This window comes from Barbus barbus (genome assembly GCF_936440315.1).
Source record: "Barbus barbus genome assembly, chromosome: 6".
In the NCBI taxonomy this organism is placed as follows: Eukaryota; Metazoa; Chordata; class Actinopteri; order Cypriniformes; family Cyprinidae; genus Barbus; species Barbus barbus.
The window spans coordinates 11,550,414-11,569,229 of NC_136734.1; the positions used below are offsets into that span (position 1 = coordinate 11,550,414).

An 18,816-nucleotide genomic window follows, 5' to 3' on the forward strand; every position below is an offset into this window, starting at 1 on the left:
TGCAAGAAGCAAGTGTCCATCTCATAGTCACTGAAATCACTGAAATCACAGTTCAGTATTATAGTGTGAGAATGACAACATATCCACGTGTTCTAGTCTAATACAATTATAATCAAAAAACACTTTCTAAAGAAGTATTTACCAAAAATATTGTTTACCAGAATTTATTTAGGTGAAAAATGTAAATGTGCGGTATTTCTGAAAAAATACCTTTTTTTTTTTTTTTTTTTTTTTTTTTTTTTTTTTTTATATAAAATCAATTAACTGGATATGCTTTTTATTATTAATTTAATGGAACAATTAAAATGGAATTCAGAAAATAATGGAAAACAGAATTTGCTAAAGGTAAAACTTAATTAGACAGGCTTTTTGATGAATACAATGTAACAAAACTGAATGTGGAAATAAAACGGATTTCATAGGGCACTATAATTTTATATATATATTTATTTTATTTTTTTTGTGGTAATAAAAATGGATTTAAGTGAACAATAACTTTTAAAATGACTTAAAGTAGCTACATATATACTAGCAGTGATGCAATAATAATTAGTTAAAATATAGTATCAAAAGCAAGAAATCATATGGTTTTATTCAACAAAACTGTTAAAATACATAATGTATTATAAACAATACAGCTAATGTAGATTACGCGTTACAACAAAGGCCTGCAGGAGGCAAATTTCCTTAATCTTAGCACTCAGCATACCGGTTAAAAAAGTCACCGTTTGCCACTGACATATACGCACCATGGCCTGTCTGACACCATGTCCTAACTACCCACGACCCGACAAGATTCCAGTGACTAGCAATTAGGGTGTCCACACCAGATGCAACATGACAGAATCAATCAAATATCACAGCCAATTAAAAGCGTGCATGGTCAGGCTCTCTCTGGAAGCACACTGCACTTGCAACAAAATGGATACATTTTTAATCTAATTCAAAAATATCAAACCTTTTTAACACTGTTAAATGTACATACTGATTGACTGACCATCTCAAATATTTTAAAATTGAAGAGCACTGTTAGACTGCTTAGGCAGATCAGCCTAAAAATGTCCTTATTTGAACCTTTTTGTCATTTTAACCATTTTGTCCCATCAATGTCTATGATTGTTATGACCCTGCCAGTATGTCATAAATAGAACAAGGCATCGGTTTACTGTCAGGGCGCCGCGCCACAACAAGTCACTGACAGTAAACTACGCATCCAGTGTAGACAGGATCACAATGGGTTCTACTGTCTTTTGTCGAGTCGTGTTTGGTGTAGATGCAGTGTTTTACTTTCTAAGACTAAAATGAATGCTTGAACGATAGATTCATTATTCTGACAGAGTTTTCATGTTTTTTCCTCCTCATTTTTAATGTGCACACCTATGCTCTTGTATACACGGGAAGTGTTCGCACTGAAAGTTTATCAAAGCATTAAACTTTTTGGCCCATATTGAATCTACTGAAAACTATGTAAATACCATAGGTACCATATTTTATTACCGTGTTACTTTGCATTCAGTGGTCAGGTTGATGCCTGTAATATAAATTGTTTCTGTCTTTCTGTCTCAGTTATCTAGTAGGAGAGGAGTTGTGGGTGGTGATGGAATATTTGGCAGGTGGTTCACTTACTGATGTGGTAACAGAGACATGCATGGATGAGGGACAGATTGCTGCAGTGTGCAGAGAGGTAACATATGCACACAAATTACACAACATATAGTATATGCAGGGTGTAATATACTCCATATATATATACATATATATATATATATATATATATATATATGTGTGTGTATATATATATACTGTATGTGTGTATATATATATCTGTATGTGTGTATATATATCTGTATGTGTGTGTGTGTGTGTGTGTATATATATATGAGTGTAACAATACTCTCATGTCACGATTTGGTTCAATACTCTAACCATACTTGAAACAAAGCTAAAATAAACTTGAATAAGCGTGGATTGGTCCTTCTCCTCCATGTACAGGGCAATGGTGATGCCAGAATAGAAATATTCTTTAATTCAACGCATCTAAAAATACAAAATTATGCTATACCCATATGTTCTATCACAGACTACATATTAAAAATTGTATTTCAGTTCTTCAGTAAAAAACTAATACTAGGTTAAATAATACAAGTAAAAAGTCCTCAAAACAAATAAGACATGAAGATAAACAGTGCTTTAAGTTTTTCAGGAAGATCTACTAAGTAGTATTCAGGTAAGTAATGACCCAAAAATTTTAATTAATCAAATGTAAAATAACATTGCATAGTATTCACTGTATAAATTAAATACAGATGAATTCTTATTAAAGCCATGGTTAATTTCAAGAGGGAAATTAAATTCTGTTGTGAGGGCTCAACTCTTTTTTTTTTTTTCTTTTTTTCAAGCTCTACATAAAAGGAGCATCGAGTGTGGAGCACAAATACTATTGAATGATCTTAATACTTAACATGTACTTAGTTACGGTCCGCCTCTGCCTAAGATGCATTTACTTGAGTATTGTACTTAAGTACACTTTGAGTATCTGTACTTTACTTGAGTATTATTTTTTCTAAAAACTTATTACTTTAACTTCACTACATTTGAAAGACAAATATTGTACTTTTCACTCCACTATATTTCTATAACGGTTGTTAGCAGCTTTGAAAGTCAGTGGGTGATTTTTATTTATTTATTTTATTTTTTTCCCTCGTCTTCTCTAAAATGTGACTTTTTTTTTTTTTTTTTTTTTTTTTTTCAGACAGTTTATCAGTAATCACTCTTGTAGGGCTACGTGAAGTGATTTCCCAGCATTTTTTTAACACTGACCAGTTGGAAATGTGATATGTACTTACAACAATTCAATAATAAGAAGTTAATATTGTATTATGTATTGTATTGTATTGATATTAGACACAACATTGTCTGATTTTGCTAAATTCTGTAAGTGAAAATATTACCTATAAAGCCACAGAAGAACTGTTGTGTGTCTCCTAATAAAACACAATATGTGTTGGACTTGATGCAGCACTGCACAGACTGTTCTGTGTGAGACATCAAAGTACTGCGAGAGCGATTAGACAGCATTTTATTTATTTTTTAAATGTCAAAAGTCTTGCTGTTTTGCTTTTTTGTTAAAGCAGTGTTGCTGTTGTAAAGTTATACAGCTACAGCTGGGTTGCTGGGTTTGAAAGCAGGTTTGATCCTTATCACCCTGTATTTACAGCAATTTCAATTTCACATATATATATGTATGTGTGTGTATATATGTGTGTGTGTATATATGTATATATATATATATATATATATATACTCTGTTTACATGTGGATGAATGGCTACACATAGATTATACTCTGTTTACATGTGGATGAATGGCTACACATAGATGTGTGCGTTCAAAATAACCCAGCATGTGTTCTGTCCAATGTTTACCCAGTGCTGGGTTGCCAAATAACCCAAGTTGGGTTGTTTTTAGCCCAGCATTTTTAGGGTGTATGTGGTATGGATTGTTTTACATTATTATTGTGTTGATGGTGAATTGAAAAGTTTTAATTGTGACAAATGTGTAGACTCATGTTGGATGCGTTTTCTTTCGAATTCATGACCTTGGTGTCAAGTTTTAACAAGAAAAGATAGGCTAATTATCTCTTGCAATTACATCTTTACCCCAGAGAGAGTAAAAGCGACTGTGTCAAAAATTTGATTGATTGAGGGTCATAAAAATTCCACTGCCACACCCCTCCCTCCCCACTCATAACTGAACACCAGTTTGGACACCTATATCATGTCAAGTCAAGTCACCTTTATTTATATAGCGCTTTTAACAATACAGATTGTCAAAGCACTTAACAGTCTCAAATTGGAGAATAGAGAGTCAGTAATGTAGAAAAATAAGACTAAACACTCAATTTTCAGTTAAGGCATTTCATTATTGAATTCAGAGATGTCATTGTCTAGCTCCGTTTAGTTTAAATAGTATCTGCGAAATCAAATTGACGTTAATCACTAGAAATTAAGTGTCCCCAACTGAGCAAGCCATTGGCGACAGCGGCAAGGAACCAAAACTCCCTCTGTGACAGAATGGAGAGAAAAAAACTTGGGAGAAACCAGGCTCAGTTGGGGGGGCCAGTTCTCCTCTGGCTAGGAGATTGTTTATTTATTGTTTACTTATTGTTTTAATTACAATTTTAAATGTATAAATGTATTATATTTCTATTTTATATTGATGCAATTTCTAACAATAATAGTATTATGTAGTTAGGCATTTTATTATATTTTTTAGCAGAAGTGATGGTTCTACCTGGGGATATGTCCCCGGGGCTCATCCAGGTGTCCTGGCCTCTGCCGACGATCAGGGAGACATCATCTCCCGGCGCCAATCCACCATCTGATCCGGACACGGACTGAGAAACAGAATAAGAAAGAAACGGACAAATATTAGTGTAGATGCCATTCTTCTTACGATGTAACGAGTACATTGTGTGTTATGGGGAGTGTTCCCGGTTCCGGTTGATCTAATTAATGCAGCCTAACAATCCTTTAACGGATTTGAATAATAGAAGTGTAGTAGTGTGTTATGTGTTAGCCAGGTTAACCCTCTAAGCGCCAAAGTCGCAAAATTGCGACAAGACGTCATACTTCATGAAATGGGCTGTAGTTCCTAATCTGGTGTAATGGCTCATTTGTATTCCCTTCCACTAGATGGCAGACATGTAGTACTTCAATTCTAGACCAAAATTGTTCGAGGAAATAGCAGAGTAAGTGAGCTATCGTGTCATTGATGCGGAAGCAATTCAGTTCATAGCTTCTGAGTAAATTGTGAGAGAAAATCGCCAAACGGCTAATAAAAAGTTGTACTGTGAGGATGTGTTGCAAATGTCATTCGCCGATTCTGACTCTGAAGGGGAATATTTGCCTTTTGGGAATAACGATCGGCCGTCTAATGATCGCGCTTCTCCCGGTACATCTTTTCCGCGCAATGGTGCCGCTCCGCAAGGTGCGATCGTTCACAAAGCACAAACAAGTGATCATTTCAACATTTTGCCCAACGGGGATGGGGGTGGCAGGGGTGGACGTGGTCTTAGTGTCCATAGGAGAGCTGTTGCTCTCTGATAATCGGCCAGATTGCGTCGTTTGTTCTGATCGCGCGCGCTCCAAGGGCCGCCAGCAGACGGTGCAGCCAGTGGGGGGTATGTCTGTGCGCGATGTGCCATGCAATGAGAGCTACCATACTCTCAAGAACTATAAACTGTCACATAGATACCTGATTGGGCAGATAGCTGGTCAACTGATAAAAAAATAGGCACATGTATTTTACTATGGCACAGTAATATAGTAATTACTACTTTCTCCTGTTTTACTGTTGATTTCCTCTTTTCCTGATCATTTGGAATGAGGATAAAAAGTAAAAAAAAAAAATCAAACATCAATTCAGTATCTATTATTTCCTGAATATTACTGATGAACTGATCAAAAAGTAGGCTACTGTTCACATGCGTTTTACTATACTATATAGCATAGTAATATAGTAATAATTTGGTACTTTCTCCTGTTTAATTGTTGGTTTCCTCTTTTCTGATTATTTGGAATGAGGAGAAAAAGACAAAAAAAAAAAAAAATCAAACATCAATTCAATATCTACTATTTCCTAAATATTATGAAATTCAAGAGGGCCGCCCCTGATGACGTCATAATATGCAAATTAGATGAGTATATTTACACCCCACATAAACTTTAAGTCATGCCCAACATTTTTCTAATTTACAGTAGATCTCTATCTTTAAGCCATTTCAAGCCACAAGCTTTTGAAATCTTGATGTCAAAATCCAGCATTTTTTCCAAAAAAACCTGGCGCCTAAAGGGTTAAAGAAATGTCTCTTTAATCTAGATTTAAACTGACAGAGTGTGTCTGCCTCCCGAACAGTGTTAGGTAGATTGTTCCAGAGTTTGGGTGCTAAATAGGAAAAGGATCTGCCACCCGCAGAATCGATTTTGATATTCTAGGTATTATCAAACGGCCAGAGTTTTGAGAACGCGGCGGCCGTGGAGGACTATAATGTGATAAGAGCTCGCTCAAGTACTGAGGAGCTAAGCCATTCAGGGCTTTATAAGTAGTTAACAAGATTTTAAAATCTATATGATGTTTGATAGGGAGCCAGTGCAGTGTTGACAGAACCGGGCTAATATGGTCATATTTCCTGGTTCTAGTAAGAACTCTAGCTGCTGCATTTTGGACCAGCTGTAGTTTGTTGATCAAGCGTGCAGAACAAGCACCCAATAAAGTATTACAATAGTCTAACCTTGAGGTCATAAATGCCTGAATTAGCATTTCTGCATTTGACGTTTTCTGTTAGCATTTCTGTTAACTACTTATATGATTGCAATTTTTTTTTCTTTTTTCATTTTACACTATTGACACACTATTTCCTTTTTTTTTTGGATATTGTGCAGTTGCTTTGACAATTTACATTGTTAAAAGCGCTATATAAATAAAGGTGACTTGACTTGACGTTGAGAGCATAGGTCACAGTTTAGGTGTTTTTGAGATGGAAAAATGCAGTTTTACAGATGCTAGAAGCATGGCTTTCAAATGAAAGATTGCTATCAAACAGCACATCTAGGTTCCTAACTGATGAAGAAGAATTGACAGACCGTCAAGTGTTAGATAGTGTTCTAGGTTATTACATGTGGGGTTTTTAGGTCCGATAATTAACACCTCTGTTTTTTTCAGAATTTAGCAGTAAGAAGTTACTCGTCATCCAGTTTTTTTATATCGACTATGTATTCTCAATTGTTTCTCAGTTTGGTGTGTTTCACAGGGCCGCAAAGAAATATAGAGCTGAGTATCATCAGCATAACAGTGCAAAAGCTAACACCGTTTCTCCTGATAATATCTCCCAAGGGTAACATTTATAGCGAGAAAAGTAACAGCCCTAGTACTGAGCCTTGAGGTACTCCATACTGCACTTGTGATCGATATGATACCTCTTTATTCACTGCTACGAATTGATGTCGGTCAGATAAGTACGATTTGAACCATGCTAAGCCACTTCCACTAATGCCAAGAAAGTGTTCTAGTCTATTCAAAAGAATGTTGTGGTCAATAGTGTCAAACGCAGCGCTAAGATCCAGTAGCACTAATAAAGAGATACAACCACGATCAGATGATAGAAGCAGGTCATTTGTAACTCTAATGAGAACAGTCTCAGTACTATGATACGGTCTAAATCCTGACCGGAATTCCTCACAGATACCATTTTTCTCTAGGAAGGAATATCATTGTGAGAATACTACCTTTTCTAGTATCTTTGACAGAAAAGGGAGATTTGAGATCAGTCTGTAATTAACTAGATCTTTGGGGTCAAGTTGTGGTTTTTAAATGAGAGGCTTAATTACAGCCAATTTGAAGGTTTTGGGGACATATCCTAATGACAATGATTAATTAATAATAGCCAAAAATAGGATCTATGACTTCTAGAAGCAGCTCTTTTAGTAGTTTAGATGGAATAGGGTCTAACATACATGATGTTGGTTTAGATGATTTAAGAAGTTTCTACAATTCTTCCCCTCCTATAGTAGAGAATGAATGGAATTGTTCCTCAGGGGATCTATAGTGCACTATCTGATGCGATACTGTAGCTGGCAGCTGCATGATTACAATTTTATCTCTGATAGTATCGATCTTGGAAGTAAAGTAGTTCATAAAGTCATTACTGCTGTGCTCTTGGGGAATGCCAACACCTGTTGATGCTTTATTTTTCGTTAATTTAGTGACCGTATTGAATTAATACCAGGGGTTATGTTTGTTTTCTTCTAGAAGAGACGAAAAGTAATCAGATCTAGCAGTTTTTAATGCTTTTCTGTAGGATAGGGTACTTTACCGCCAAGCTATACGAAATACCTCTAGTTTTGTTTTCCTCCAGCTGCGCTCCATTTTCCGGGCTGCTCTCTTTAGGGTGCGAGTGTGCTCATTATACCACGGAGTCAGACTGTTTTCTTTGATCTTCCTTAAGTGTAAAGTAGCAACTGTATCTAAAGTGCTAGAAAAGAGAGAGTCCATAGTTTCTAGAAAAGAGAGAGTTCATAGTTTCTGTTACATCAAGTTTTTCTGCGCTGTTGGATATGCTGAAGAATTGAGATAAATCAGGAAGTTTAATTGCAAAGCAGTCTTTTGTGGCAGAAGTGATGGTTCTACCATACTTGTAACATTTATTTTTAGTTTTATTGTATTTAAGTCGAGGTCTTCGCTGGGGATATGTCCCCGGGGCTCATCCAGGTGTCATGGCCTCTGCCGACGATCAGGGAGACATCATCTCCCGGCGCCAATCCACCATCTGATCCGGAGTTTACATTTAGAATTTACAGTTTTAGCTTCACATCAATTCTATGTGACCGTATTAAATCTAGAGTATGATTTCGACAATGAGTAGGTCCTGAAACGTGTCGTCTAACCCCAATAGAGTTCAGAATGTCTATAAATGCTGATCCTAATGCATCTTTTTCATTATCGACATGGATATTAAAATCGCCAACAATTAAGACTTTATCTGCAGCCAGCACTAACTCAGATAGAATATCAGCAAATTCTTTAATAAAGTCTGTATGGTGCCCTGGTGGCCTGTATACAGTAGCCAGTACAAACATCACAGGGGATTTATCACTAACACGTGTTTTTCTAGATAATGTTATATGCAGCACCATAACTTCAAACGAGTTATACTTAAAGCCTGCCCTATGAGAAATACTGAGAATATTGCTATAAATTGTTGCAACACCTCCCCCTTTACCTTTTGGACGTGGCTCATTTTTATAGCAGTAATCCTGAGGGGTAGACTCATTTAAAGTAATGTATTCATCTGGTTTTAGCCATGTTTCTGTCAAACAGAGCAAATCTAGATTATGATCATTGATCAAATCATTTACAAAGTGCTTATGTAGAAAGGGACCTGATATTCAGTAAGCCAAGTTTTATCAATTGTTCAGTGATCAAAGGATCTCAATTGCATCTATTTTATGGCATGCACCTGTGAGTGTGAACTTTGACCCCACCACTGAACTTTTGCCTAAACTTTTGACAAAGGCTGTGTAGACTTTTGAACCTGTTTTCCAAACAGTTGGATTTGCGTAGGGTATCTGCTGAAGTTAAGTTAGGTAAAGTTTAGGAAGAAAATATTTTTCCTAAAAAAAAAAAAAAAAACAGTATGTTTATCATGTAGATCTGGTGAATGTGGCTTCAAACTGATGTTCAGGATGAAATTAGATAGATAGAGAAAAACTTTTATTCAACAAGGTTGCATTAAATTGATTTAAGTGACAGTAAGAGATGTATACTTATTACAAATTATTTATATTTAAAATAAATGCTCTTCTTGAACTTTTTCAGGATTATTTGATGAATACAAAGTTAAAGTATAGACAGTTTCCAAAAAAAGAGAATTTTCAGCACTGATAATAATAAGAACCATTATTAATATAATTGAGCACACATTATAACTGATAATAATTAAACAGCAAATCAGCATTAGAATGATTTCTAAAGGATCATGTGACACTGAAAATTCAGCTTTGATCACAGAAATAAATTACATTTTAAAATATCTTTAAAAAAAATTTTAATTTAATATTTCATAAGTGTTTTTACTGTCTTTTCAGATAAATTCAGCCTTCTTTCAAAAAATAAATAAAAAGTCTTATTTCAAACTTTCGACTGCCAGTGTATATATAAAATAATGCATGTGAACTAATTTTTTTTTATTATAATATATCCTAATCACGGCAATTGAAACGAATTTAGATTTAGAAGATTTACAATGTTCTTGTGTAAATTTGAGAATAATATTTTAGATATTTTAGAGTTTTCTGAAACATTTTCTTAGACAAGTGAAATTACGGAAGAAAGCCTGGATAGATATGCAAACATTCACTTTTATCTCAAGTCTGCTGAAAACTGCTACGTTAATGTTTCTATGTAGGCCACATTGTGACAAATCATGTAAATGGCATTAAAATCAGAGTGATTCGAAAAGGCCAGTAGTTTACATCCCTGAAAATTAATGAATGCCGTTTAACTTTTTTTTATCGTAAACTTGGTAAATAGTGCTGAATTGTCTCATCATATTCAGCTGCTTATCTTACCTCAGCTCGCATTCAAATGCTCCGCTTCTGTGAACTGTAGGCTAAATCCTGCCTTCTTCAATTTAATTGGCATTTCAAACATTTTGACATTGATGAGCGCTTTTGAACCAGAACACGCTAAATTAATTAGAATGTTCGACTCAAGTGGGATATACGGGCCATTGGTTTGGGCCGATGGATATAGGCTGCGTACATTTTCTATCATTCTTTATATTTACGCAAGGAAAACTCCCGGTGCTCCAGATGGCCAGTCCACCACTGAACACAAACACTAAACACAAACATATACACGCAAACACTCAATCACACACAAACACTCAAACATGCAGACAAACACAAACACTCAACACAAATATGTACACAAACAACACTACAGTTAAATATTTAGACTTTTATGATGTCTCATACAAACATTTTACAAATAAAAACCTTTAGAATCACACTGGGTATCCCTACAAGATGACGAAAGCGGTATGATTAAAAAATAATATAGCTTTCATTTTAACAAATAAGTTTTGTAGATTTTTAGATCTTTCAAACCTAAAACCATGATGAGGATTAGAAGCAGGCAAATTATCCTCTGGTTAACACAAGACACTTACAGAGATTTTTATTTCTGAATTATTTGTCATAAGGTTGTTTGCAACAAAATAACGTATACAAGGTGCTACAAATGTCTCACAGAATCTTTACAACAGATTAGACTTTCTTTCTCACTTTTAAAAATGGTATTGTTAGCCATGCTATTTAAATGCATCTTTTTTTTTTACACTAATGTTTTATTTTGTTAAAATAAAAACAACTGGGTCTTTATATTTTTATTTTACTAAGATTTCATCAAATAATTAATATAAGAAACAGTCCATCTTATCACCCCAACCTGATGTGTCTGATGGTTTGTGATGACATTAATATCTTAATGATACAGATGTGTTAAGATGTTAACTATGTGTAAAGTTCAATATTGCTGTTAAATAAATAGTTCAAAAGTATTTTTTTTAGCTTTCATGTAGGATTCACAACCACACTCAGTTGCTTTTTGTGTAACAGAGTCCTGGGACAGATGGAAATAGAATGTATGAAAGACTTTTCTTTTAAGATATTATAATTACAGACTAAAAACTTTAGATTGATTAAAACAACTGAGGTTATGCATTTCTCTTGAATATGTATACAGTAACCAGTGAGTACATGAAACATTATTGTATAACATAACCTTGTAAATTCAGCATGATTATATCATATTAATCAATAAAAAAGTGGTAATTTATATACCATATCTGGCTTTCTCATCAAAACGTGATTTTTGTTTCTAAGTTAGAATGCTTATAGTTTGTAGTGAAATCACATCTTTATAAGATTTTGTGACTTTTCCTACATAATCTATCTATACACACACAAAAAACTGGGCTTGATTCGGTTGTTCTGAAGGTATGTAAAATATTTTTTACAAATCTGGTCTTCGGGGTCAATATGACCCCACATTGAAATGAATGGGAAATGTGAAAAAAACTCAATATTTTTTCTTCATTTGTCAAAAAAATCTATAAATCCAGCATAAATCAGAAAATTTTCACACGGAAATGAAGGCCTACTACTAGAGCATAAATGTGATGTAGAAAAGACATGCTCACTCACTCACTCACTCACTCACTCACACACACACACACACACACACACACAAATAAACACACATGTATGTGTGTACTGCCACAGAGAGCATTTTTATAGAACTGGCAAAGGAAATCAGTCACAAATGCAGAGCAAAGATATAAAAGGGTAAGACCTAATGCATGCGCACACACAAGCACACACACACAACACATACATATGCACACATGCATTCTCTCACTCTCTCTCTCTCACACACACACTCACTCACTCACTCACACACACACACACACACACACACACACACACACACACGCACAAGTACAAACACAGACATATGCACAACACATACATATGCACACATGCATTCTCTCACTCTCTCTCTCTCTCACACACACACAGGCATATGCACTCTCTCTCTCTCGCGCTCTCTCTCTCACAGACACACACACACACACACACACACACACACACACACGTACGTACAAACACAGGCATATGCACTCTCTCTCTCTCTCTCACACACACACAGACACACACACACACACAGGTGTGACTGTCACAGAGAGAATTTGTATCCAATTTGGCTAATGAAATCAGCACACATGCAGAACGCGTGTGAGTGAGACCTAATGCATGCATATGCACACTCACATGCAGAGAGAGCAAGAGAGAGATGAAACAGAGATAAAAGGCAACTGACCTTTTCCACTGTAAAATGTTTTTGTTTAGATGTAAGAGCTAGATCTGTGTTTTGAAAACAAAGTAAATGTTCCCACACAAAGGCTATAAAAGAGGGTCTAAAACAGACATTTCAAAATGCATCAAAAACTACAAAAATTCTGCTATTTTAAAAAATAATTATTTTAAATGTCCTTTCTTATGTTTATATATATATATAAATTCACAAAATGTATTTCAAAAGTTGTGACACAAGCAGTTGGCCACATGCAGTAAAATGAATGGCTCTCTATTGCCTCTGCTGGTCAAAACTATTTATTTCTTAAACTGTAAATAATTTAGGTTTATCTCTAACCAGTGGATGGCGTACTTCTACACATAACACCTAGATCAATATCCAGAAACAATTTAAATTAAATTTAGATCATTTAAGTGATTTTTTCCATTAAAAATCAATATTTCATATGCAAGCTTATGGTGTAGTTGAGGAATTGTGTGGTAAATAGGTACAAAAGTACTTCATATCTCCCAAAACACAGCATTAATGAATGGATGAGAAGTAAACAAACAAAAAAACATATATTATTTGTATAATTAAAAATGTGTATTTTTTTGTACAATTTCTCTATCAATTGTTGGGTTCATATAGACCCCAAAGACCAGATTAGTAAACAGGAAATGAATTAAACTAAAGTTAAAAATGAAACTGTTATTATTACAATAACAGATGGTGAAAGAGTTCATTAACCTCTGTAATGTTAAAAATGCAAACAGTATCACTTAACACTAGTTTGGCAAACAAGGGTATGCTCGTAAAACAAGCCAGACCCGATTTGAAGCATCGTAAAAAGTACAACCATTGCAGAAAATTTATTATAGCGCCGCAGTAAGATAAAACTCTGGATGCGTGATTGACTGAATCATCAAATGTTTAACGTATTATTACAAGGCCCCCCCGCTTACAAAGTTTATGAAATATAAGCACGGGCTAACAGTCTGTAAAAATACTGGTCACACTCAACATGCAGAGGCAGATAACTCAACAAACATACCCCTTCGGGTCACGAAGCACCCTGTCTAACACAATGCATGTTCTCCAGAATGCAGTGATGACGGGTACATAATTTCATGATGAAGACCGACTGGATATTCAGACACTAGCAGCAGGACGTGATTGACTTTTTTCTTAAGATAAAGACAATTATTTGGTTTCAATGCTGACACCTAACGCTTCACAAGATAACATAACAACGGTCGCTCCATTACAACATACACATCAAGTTTGTTGTAGCATACGCATATCATATTATTCTTGAATATAATTGTTTGGTCTAAATATGTTTTAACAATTCTTTTTGTTTTTGTATTTACAAAGATGTTAAACTGAACACGTGTAACTAATACCTCATTCAAACGCTGTAGACTTTCAGGTCAGGGAACTACCATACCCAGCATACACCTCACACTTCAAACATGGATGAACGGGGATGCATATCGCAAAATACTCATGCACAGCAGTGCTCTAAATCGTCCGACTTCTGATTATACACACGCTCACATACCCTATATCAGGGATGGGCAACTTTGATAACTTTTGATTTGGAATTTATTGAGGGAAAATCATAGTTAATAGTGAATAAATGTTCTAAAAGTGTTACCTTAATGTATTTTGTTTTTAAAGATGTTATTAACTATAAACCTTGTGCAGTTATGCTAATTCAGAAGGGAAACTTTGTTGTCAGTTGACAGCAATATTACCCCAACAAGCCAATGTTAAGTGCATCTTACTTGCATTGTCTGAAAATTTACAACAAACAAATGTACAGAGGTCTTACTTTTTACTAGCGGCCTACAGAACATTCTCAAAACCGCCTAAGAGGATAGTTAAAAAGGGCTTATTAAAAAAATAGTAATTACTCCAAATAGTACCATAGTATAAACTGGTATCTGCAGGATTTTTAAAATCAAATTTAAGACCTTAAAAGACCTTTTTAAGACCTAAACTTAACATTTTAGTCTTTAAACTATTTTGAAAAAAGGAAAGAGTCAAAAGTATGAATTATTATATTAATCTTATATACTGTATCTATATATCTTAGTGTCTTAATTGTATTTTTTTTTATAATGCATTAGCTTCTTGTCGATCCGCCAGTTGCCCATCCCTGCCCTATATAAAAAGACACACATTTCCACACTTTGTTTTGTGAAGTATACGCTCCTGTGTTGTGATGTTACAAACCCCCTTTTTTGCGATCTGTGTTACAGATGCAAAGTCCGATTCTTTTCTCCAAAACGATTCATTTGGACCGTTCAGCTCAATGAACTGGTTCAAAGAACCGATTCATCGGATCCTTAAGTCATCTCTCAGTGATGCCAGTATTCATCTCTTTTCTAACAACTCAGGGGTCATTTTATATCAGTGAAACATTTAAATAAAGTTAACTGTGGGACTGTGTATTGGTGATTATTGTATTTTGCTCATTTCAGTTAAAGATGTTTTTGGTCGCAGTTTCATGCAACGATCCTTTGTTGTTTGTTCACCTCAAATATTAGTTTTTAGTCACTTACTTCATGTCGGACATGAAGTTTATATGTGTTTTTAAATAATTATAATAGGGTTACAGGTTTCAGGTAGTTGGGTACATGTAAGCGGTGAAAACTCTGTGACCATAAATGTGACAGAGAGCGTTACTCAAACAGTCCACCGCGTCATCTTTTAATTAAATATTCCATTGAATGTCACTAAAAAATATTATGTAACCGTGTTTATTAAAACGTTGAAATTAATATAAGCATACAAATATTCATAACGGCAATAAGTGTGATATACCCTAACAACACAGCAGACTGATCCCTGCTAAGTAGGCTACGTCTAAAATTGCTAGATATCTTGACTTTATCCACGCTACCTCTTAAGGGGTGAACGAGACATGAGACGTGCAGATTCATTTGCAAGCTTTATTCCAAGATGTGGTCAAAAACACAGACAGGGTCAGAACATCAGCAAACAGGTATAACACAGGCAAGACAAAGAGTAATCCTAGGGCAAGCGTGGGTCTTTGAGTGGTGAACAATATCCAGAGGGCTTGAGAAGAGGGGTAGTCCAATAACATGAGCAATAGTCCAAACGAGGTACAAAAAGAGTCCGAACGGCAAGACAAAGAGTTAATCCAAGATACACAGGCGAGAATACAAGACTAGACTTGAAACTATGACTGGAAAACTAGACTGGCTCCATAAAGTAGCTATTGCTAGGAGAGTGATAAGCGCTAAACAATACTCGGCGATCTGACATGAGGAAGTCCATGGCTTAAGTAAGGCGTGTGATGGAATCAGCTGTGTAATTAGTGCAATCAGCTGTGTGTGTGTCATCAGTGCAATGGATGATGGGAACTGTTGTCCAGGGTGAAGTGCAGCAGTTAGTGTAGTGCAAGTCCATGTGGTGAACGAGTGACCTCTGGTGGTGAGTGAACATAAGTTGATGACACTTCCATGCTAGGCCTCGTTACACCGTTGTGAGATATAAATCGCAAAGTTTTTCATAGCGTTACACTTTGAAACCAGAACAATTTTATGTTTCCATGACTTTGTTTGCTCTTTCTGTTTGAATTTGCAGTTTCACCATCCTTATCTCATTTTCCCATCTATGGTTTTATATGCTTTGTTTCCTAGTTTTTGCTGTCATGTTAGCGGGCCTCTTTGTTCATATACGTCAACATTTCTGCAAATTTGGAAGATTTAAGAAAATATTGCTTTAAACCCCGTTTTCATTCGAGACATTTACGTTATATTATTATATCATCCTAATTTATATCAGATATAAGATACAAGATTGTTTCTTATTAAATATTAATTATTAAATTGATGACAAACAAACAAAAATTATCTTAGGCGTGACCAATGTTTATGACTTCCTAGTGACAACCCCACCCTGTACACCACGCAACAGGTGGAGGGTGGGTCCGAACGCTAAAACAAACAACAACTGGGCTGATAAACTCGTTATGAGCGGCGTTATGAGCAATACCAGATTCGAAAGTGCGGACGGCGGAGCTTGTCGATCAAACATTATCTACATGGATCGACAGAATCAGCTTCAAGAACCCAATTTGCCAGAGCCTGACGCACTCTGCAATTTTTCTTCTAATATCGCTTCAGCAGACCTGTACCATAAACCAGAAATTGAAACTGAAAGTAAAATTGCACTGGACTGTCGTGGATTAAAACTGTCAATCAAGAATCTAGGAAACTGCAAAAATGCTCCATATCGGTTAGGGGACAAAATTTATCACTTGGAAAGAATTGAATTCTGAAAAAAGTCAGACAAATTGGGTTCTTGAAGCTGATTCTGTCGATCCATGTAGATAACGTTTGATCGACAAGGTCTTACAGTAGCTCCGCCGTCCGCACTTTCAAACCTGATATTGCTCGCAATGCCGCAACTGAGTTTATCAGGACAGTCGTTGTTGGTTTTTCCAAGCAGTCGTTTAGATGGCAATGTTTCCTGTCATAGCCGTGCAAAGATTTGATTTCAAAACAGTATCATAGCTATTAAACTATCTTGTTATGGTTATAAATGTGTATTTAATCTCAAAGTAAGTCTGATGCTGTGGTGGCTGTGCTTTAAAATTAAATTATTATAATCCTAAATCAAGTGATGTTGGATTTTGAAAGTGTGACACTAATAGTTGTTGAGCCCTACTGTAATTTTAACCCTGTCTGGTTTACATGTTTCAAAAAGATTAACAGTTGAAAACATTACATATTTAGAAACGTAATAAAAAGTAATCAAATGTAATCAGTTACATGATTGAAATTGCCCCTGTAGAAAGTGAAATTGAAATAGTTACACTACTTATTTTTAAATAGGGTAACTTGTAATCTATAACCTATTACATTTCCAAAGTAAGTTTCCCAACGCTGTGCGTAAAATAATTCCATTAGGGTCTCGGCTACAGCTAAATGATAAAATAGGAAAAATGTTTTAGATGTGATTTCACTACAAATTGTAAGCATTCTAACTTAGAAACAATCTAACTTTCAAACAAAAAATCACGTTTTGATGAGAGAGCCAGATATGGTATATAAATTAACAATTTGTTTATTGATTAATATGATAGAATCATGCTGAATTTACAAGGTTATGTATTTATACAATAATGTTTCATGTACTCACTGGTTACTGTATACGTATTCAAGAGAAATGCATAACCTCAGTTGTTTTAATCAATCTAAAGTTTTTAGTCTGTCATTATAATATCTTAAAAGAAAAGTCTTCCATACATTCTATTTTCATCTGTCCCAGGACTCTGTTACACAAAAAGCAACTGAGTGTGGTGTGAATCCTACATGAAAGCTAAAAAATAACTTTTAAACTATTTTTAACAGCAATATTGAACTTTACACATATTTTACACATAGTTAACATCTTAACGCATCTGTATCAGTAACATATTAATTTCATCACAAATATCAGACACATCAGCTTTGAGGTGATAAGATGGATTTATCGAATATTTGATTTTCTTATATCAATTATTTAATAATCTTAGTAAAATAAAACTATAAAGACCCAGTTGTTTTTTTTTTTATAAAATAAAACATTATAGTGTGAAAAAAATGTTGCATTTAAACAGCATGGTTTATAATACAATTTTTAAAAGTGAGAAAGACAGTCTAATTTGTTGTAAAGATTCTGTGACATTTGTAGCACCTTGTATAAGAAAAATCTCTGTAAGTGTCTTGCGTTAATCAGAGGATCATTTGCCTGCTTCTAAACCTCATCATGGTTTTAGGTTTGAAAGATCTAAAAATCTACAAAACTTATTTGTTAAAATGAAAGTTATATCATTGTTTAATCATACTGCTTTCGTCATTTTGATCTTGGATAGATCCATGATGGCGGCGCGATCAGATGCAGCGGCTACTCCGGGTCCCAAAGACGGTGCTTTTATGTCTTTTAATGTCATCTGTTCGTCTCCGAATAGTGTCAGTTTAACTCATAACTCATCTATGATCGCCAAAGTCTTTTGGATATCGGTAACGCATACAAACAACAACTCTCGCCGGCGGCTACTGAGAAGCTACGAGGCCTTTGTTTACTGCTGGAGCCGGACCTCGAGACCGTGGCCTCGCCTACTGACGCAGCGTCGCAAGCGGTGTGATAGAGGACGGAAGCGTGGTAAGCGCAGAGGTATACGATCTAGGCTAAGAGCTAACCCCACAAGACCGGCTCTTCCAACACTCATGCTCTCAAACGTTCGCTCTCTGGAAAACAAACTGGACTTAATTCAACTCGGTCGTCTACACAGCATGATGCAAGGGATTGTTGTGTGTTTGTTTTCACCGAAACATGGCTAAACGACAACATCCCGGACTCCGCCATTCAGCTGCATGCG

The 18,816-nt window shown here is 35.3% G+C and overlaps 1 protein-coding gene across 1 annotated transcript in view; it reads left to right on the top strand.

The window, feature by feature from the left end:
* Window positions 1-18,816, top strand: part of LOC306870862 (serine/threonine-protein kinase PAK 3) — a gene marked incomplete at its 3' end in the record, with an annotated part of 285,953 nt that overhangs the window by 198,149 nt on the left and 68,988 nt on the right. The window contains exon 11 of the mRNA XM_079418334.1: window positions 1,567-1,684. Within this exon, the coding sequence (XP_079274460.1) occupies window positions 1,567-1,684 (118 nt within the window). The remainder of the gene's footprint in view (window positions 1-1,566; window positions 1,685-18,816) is intronic.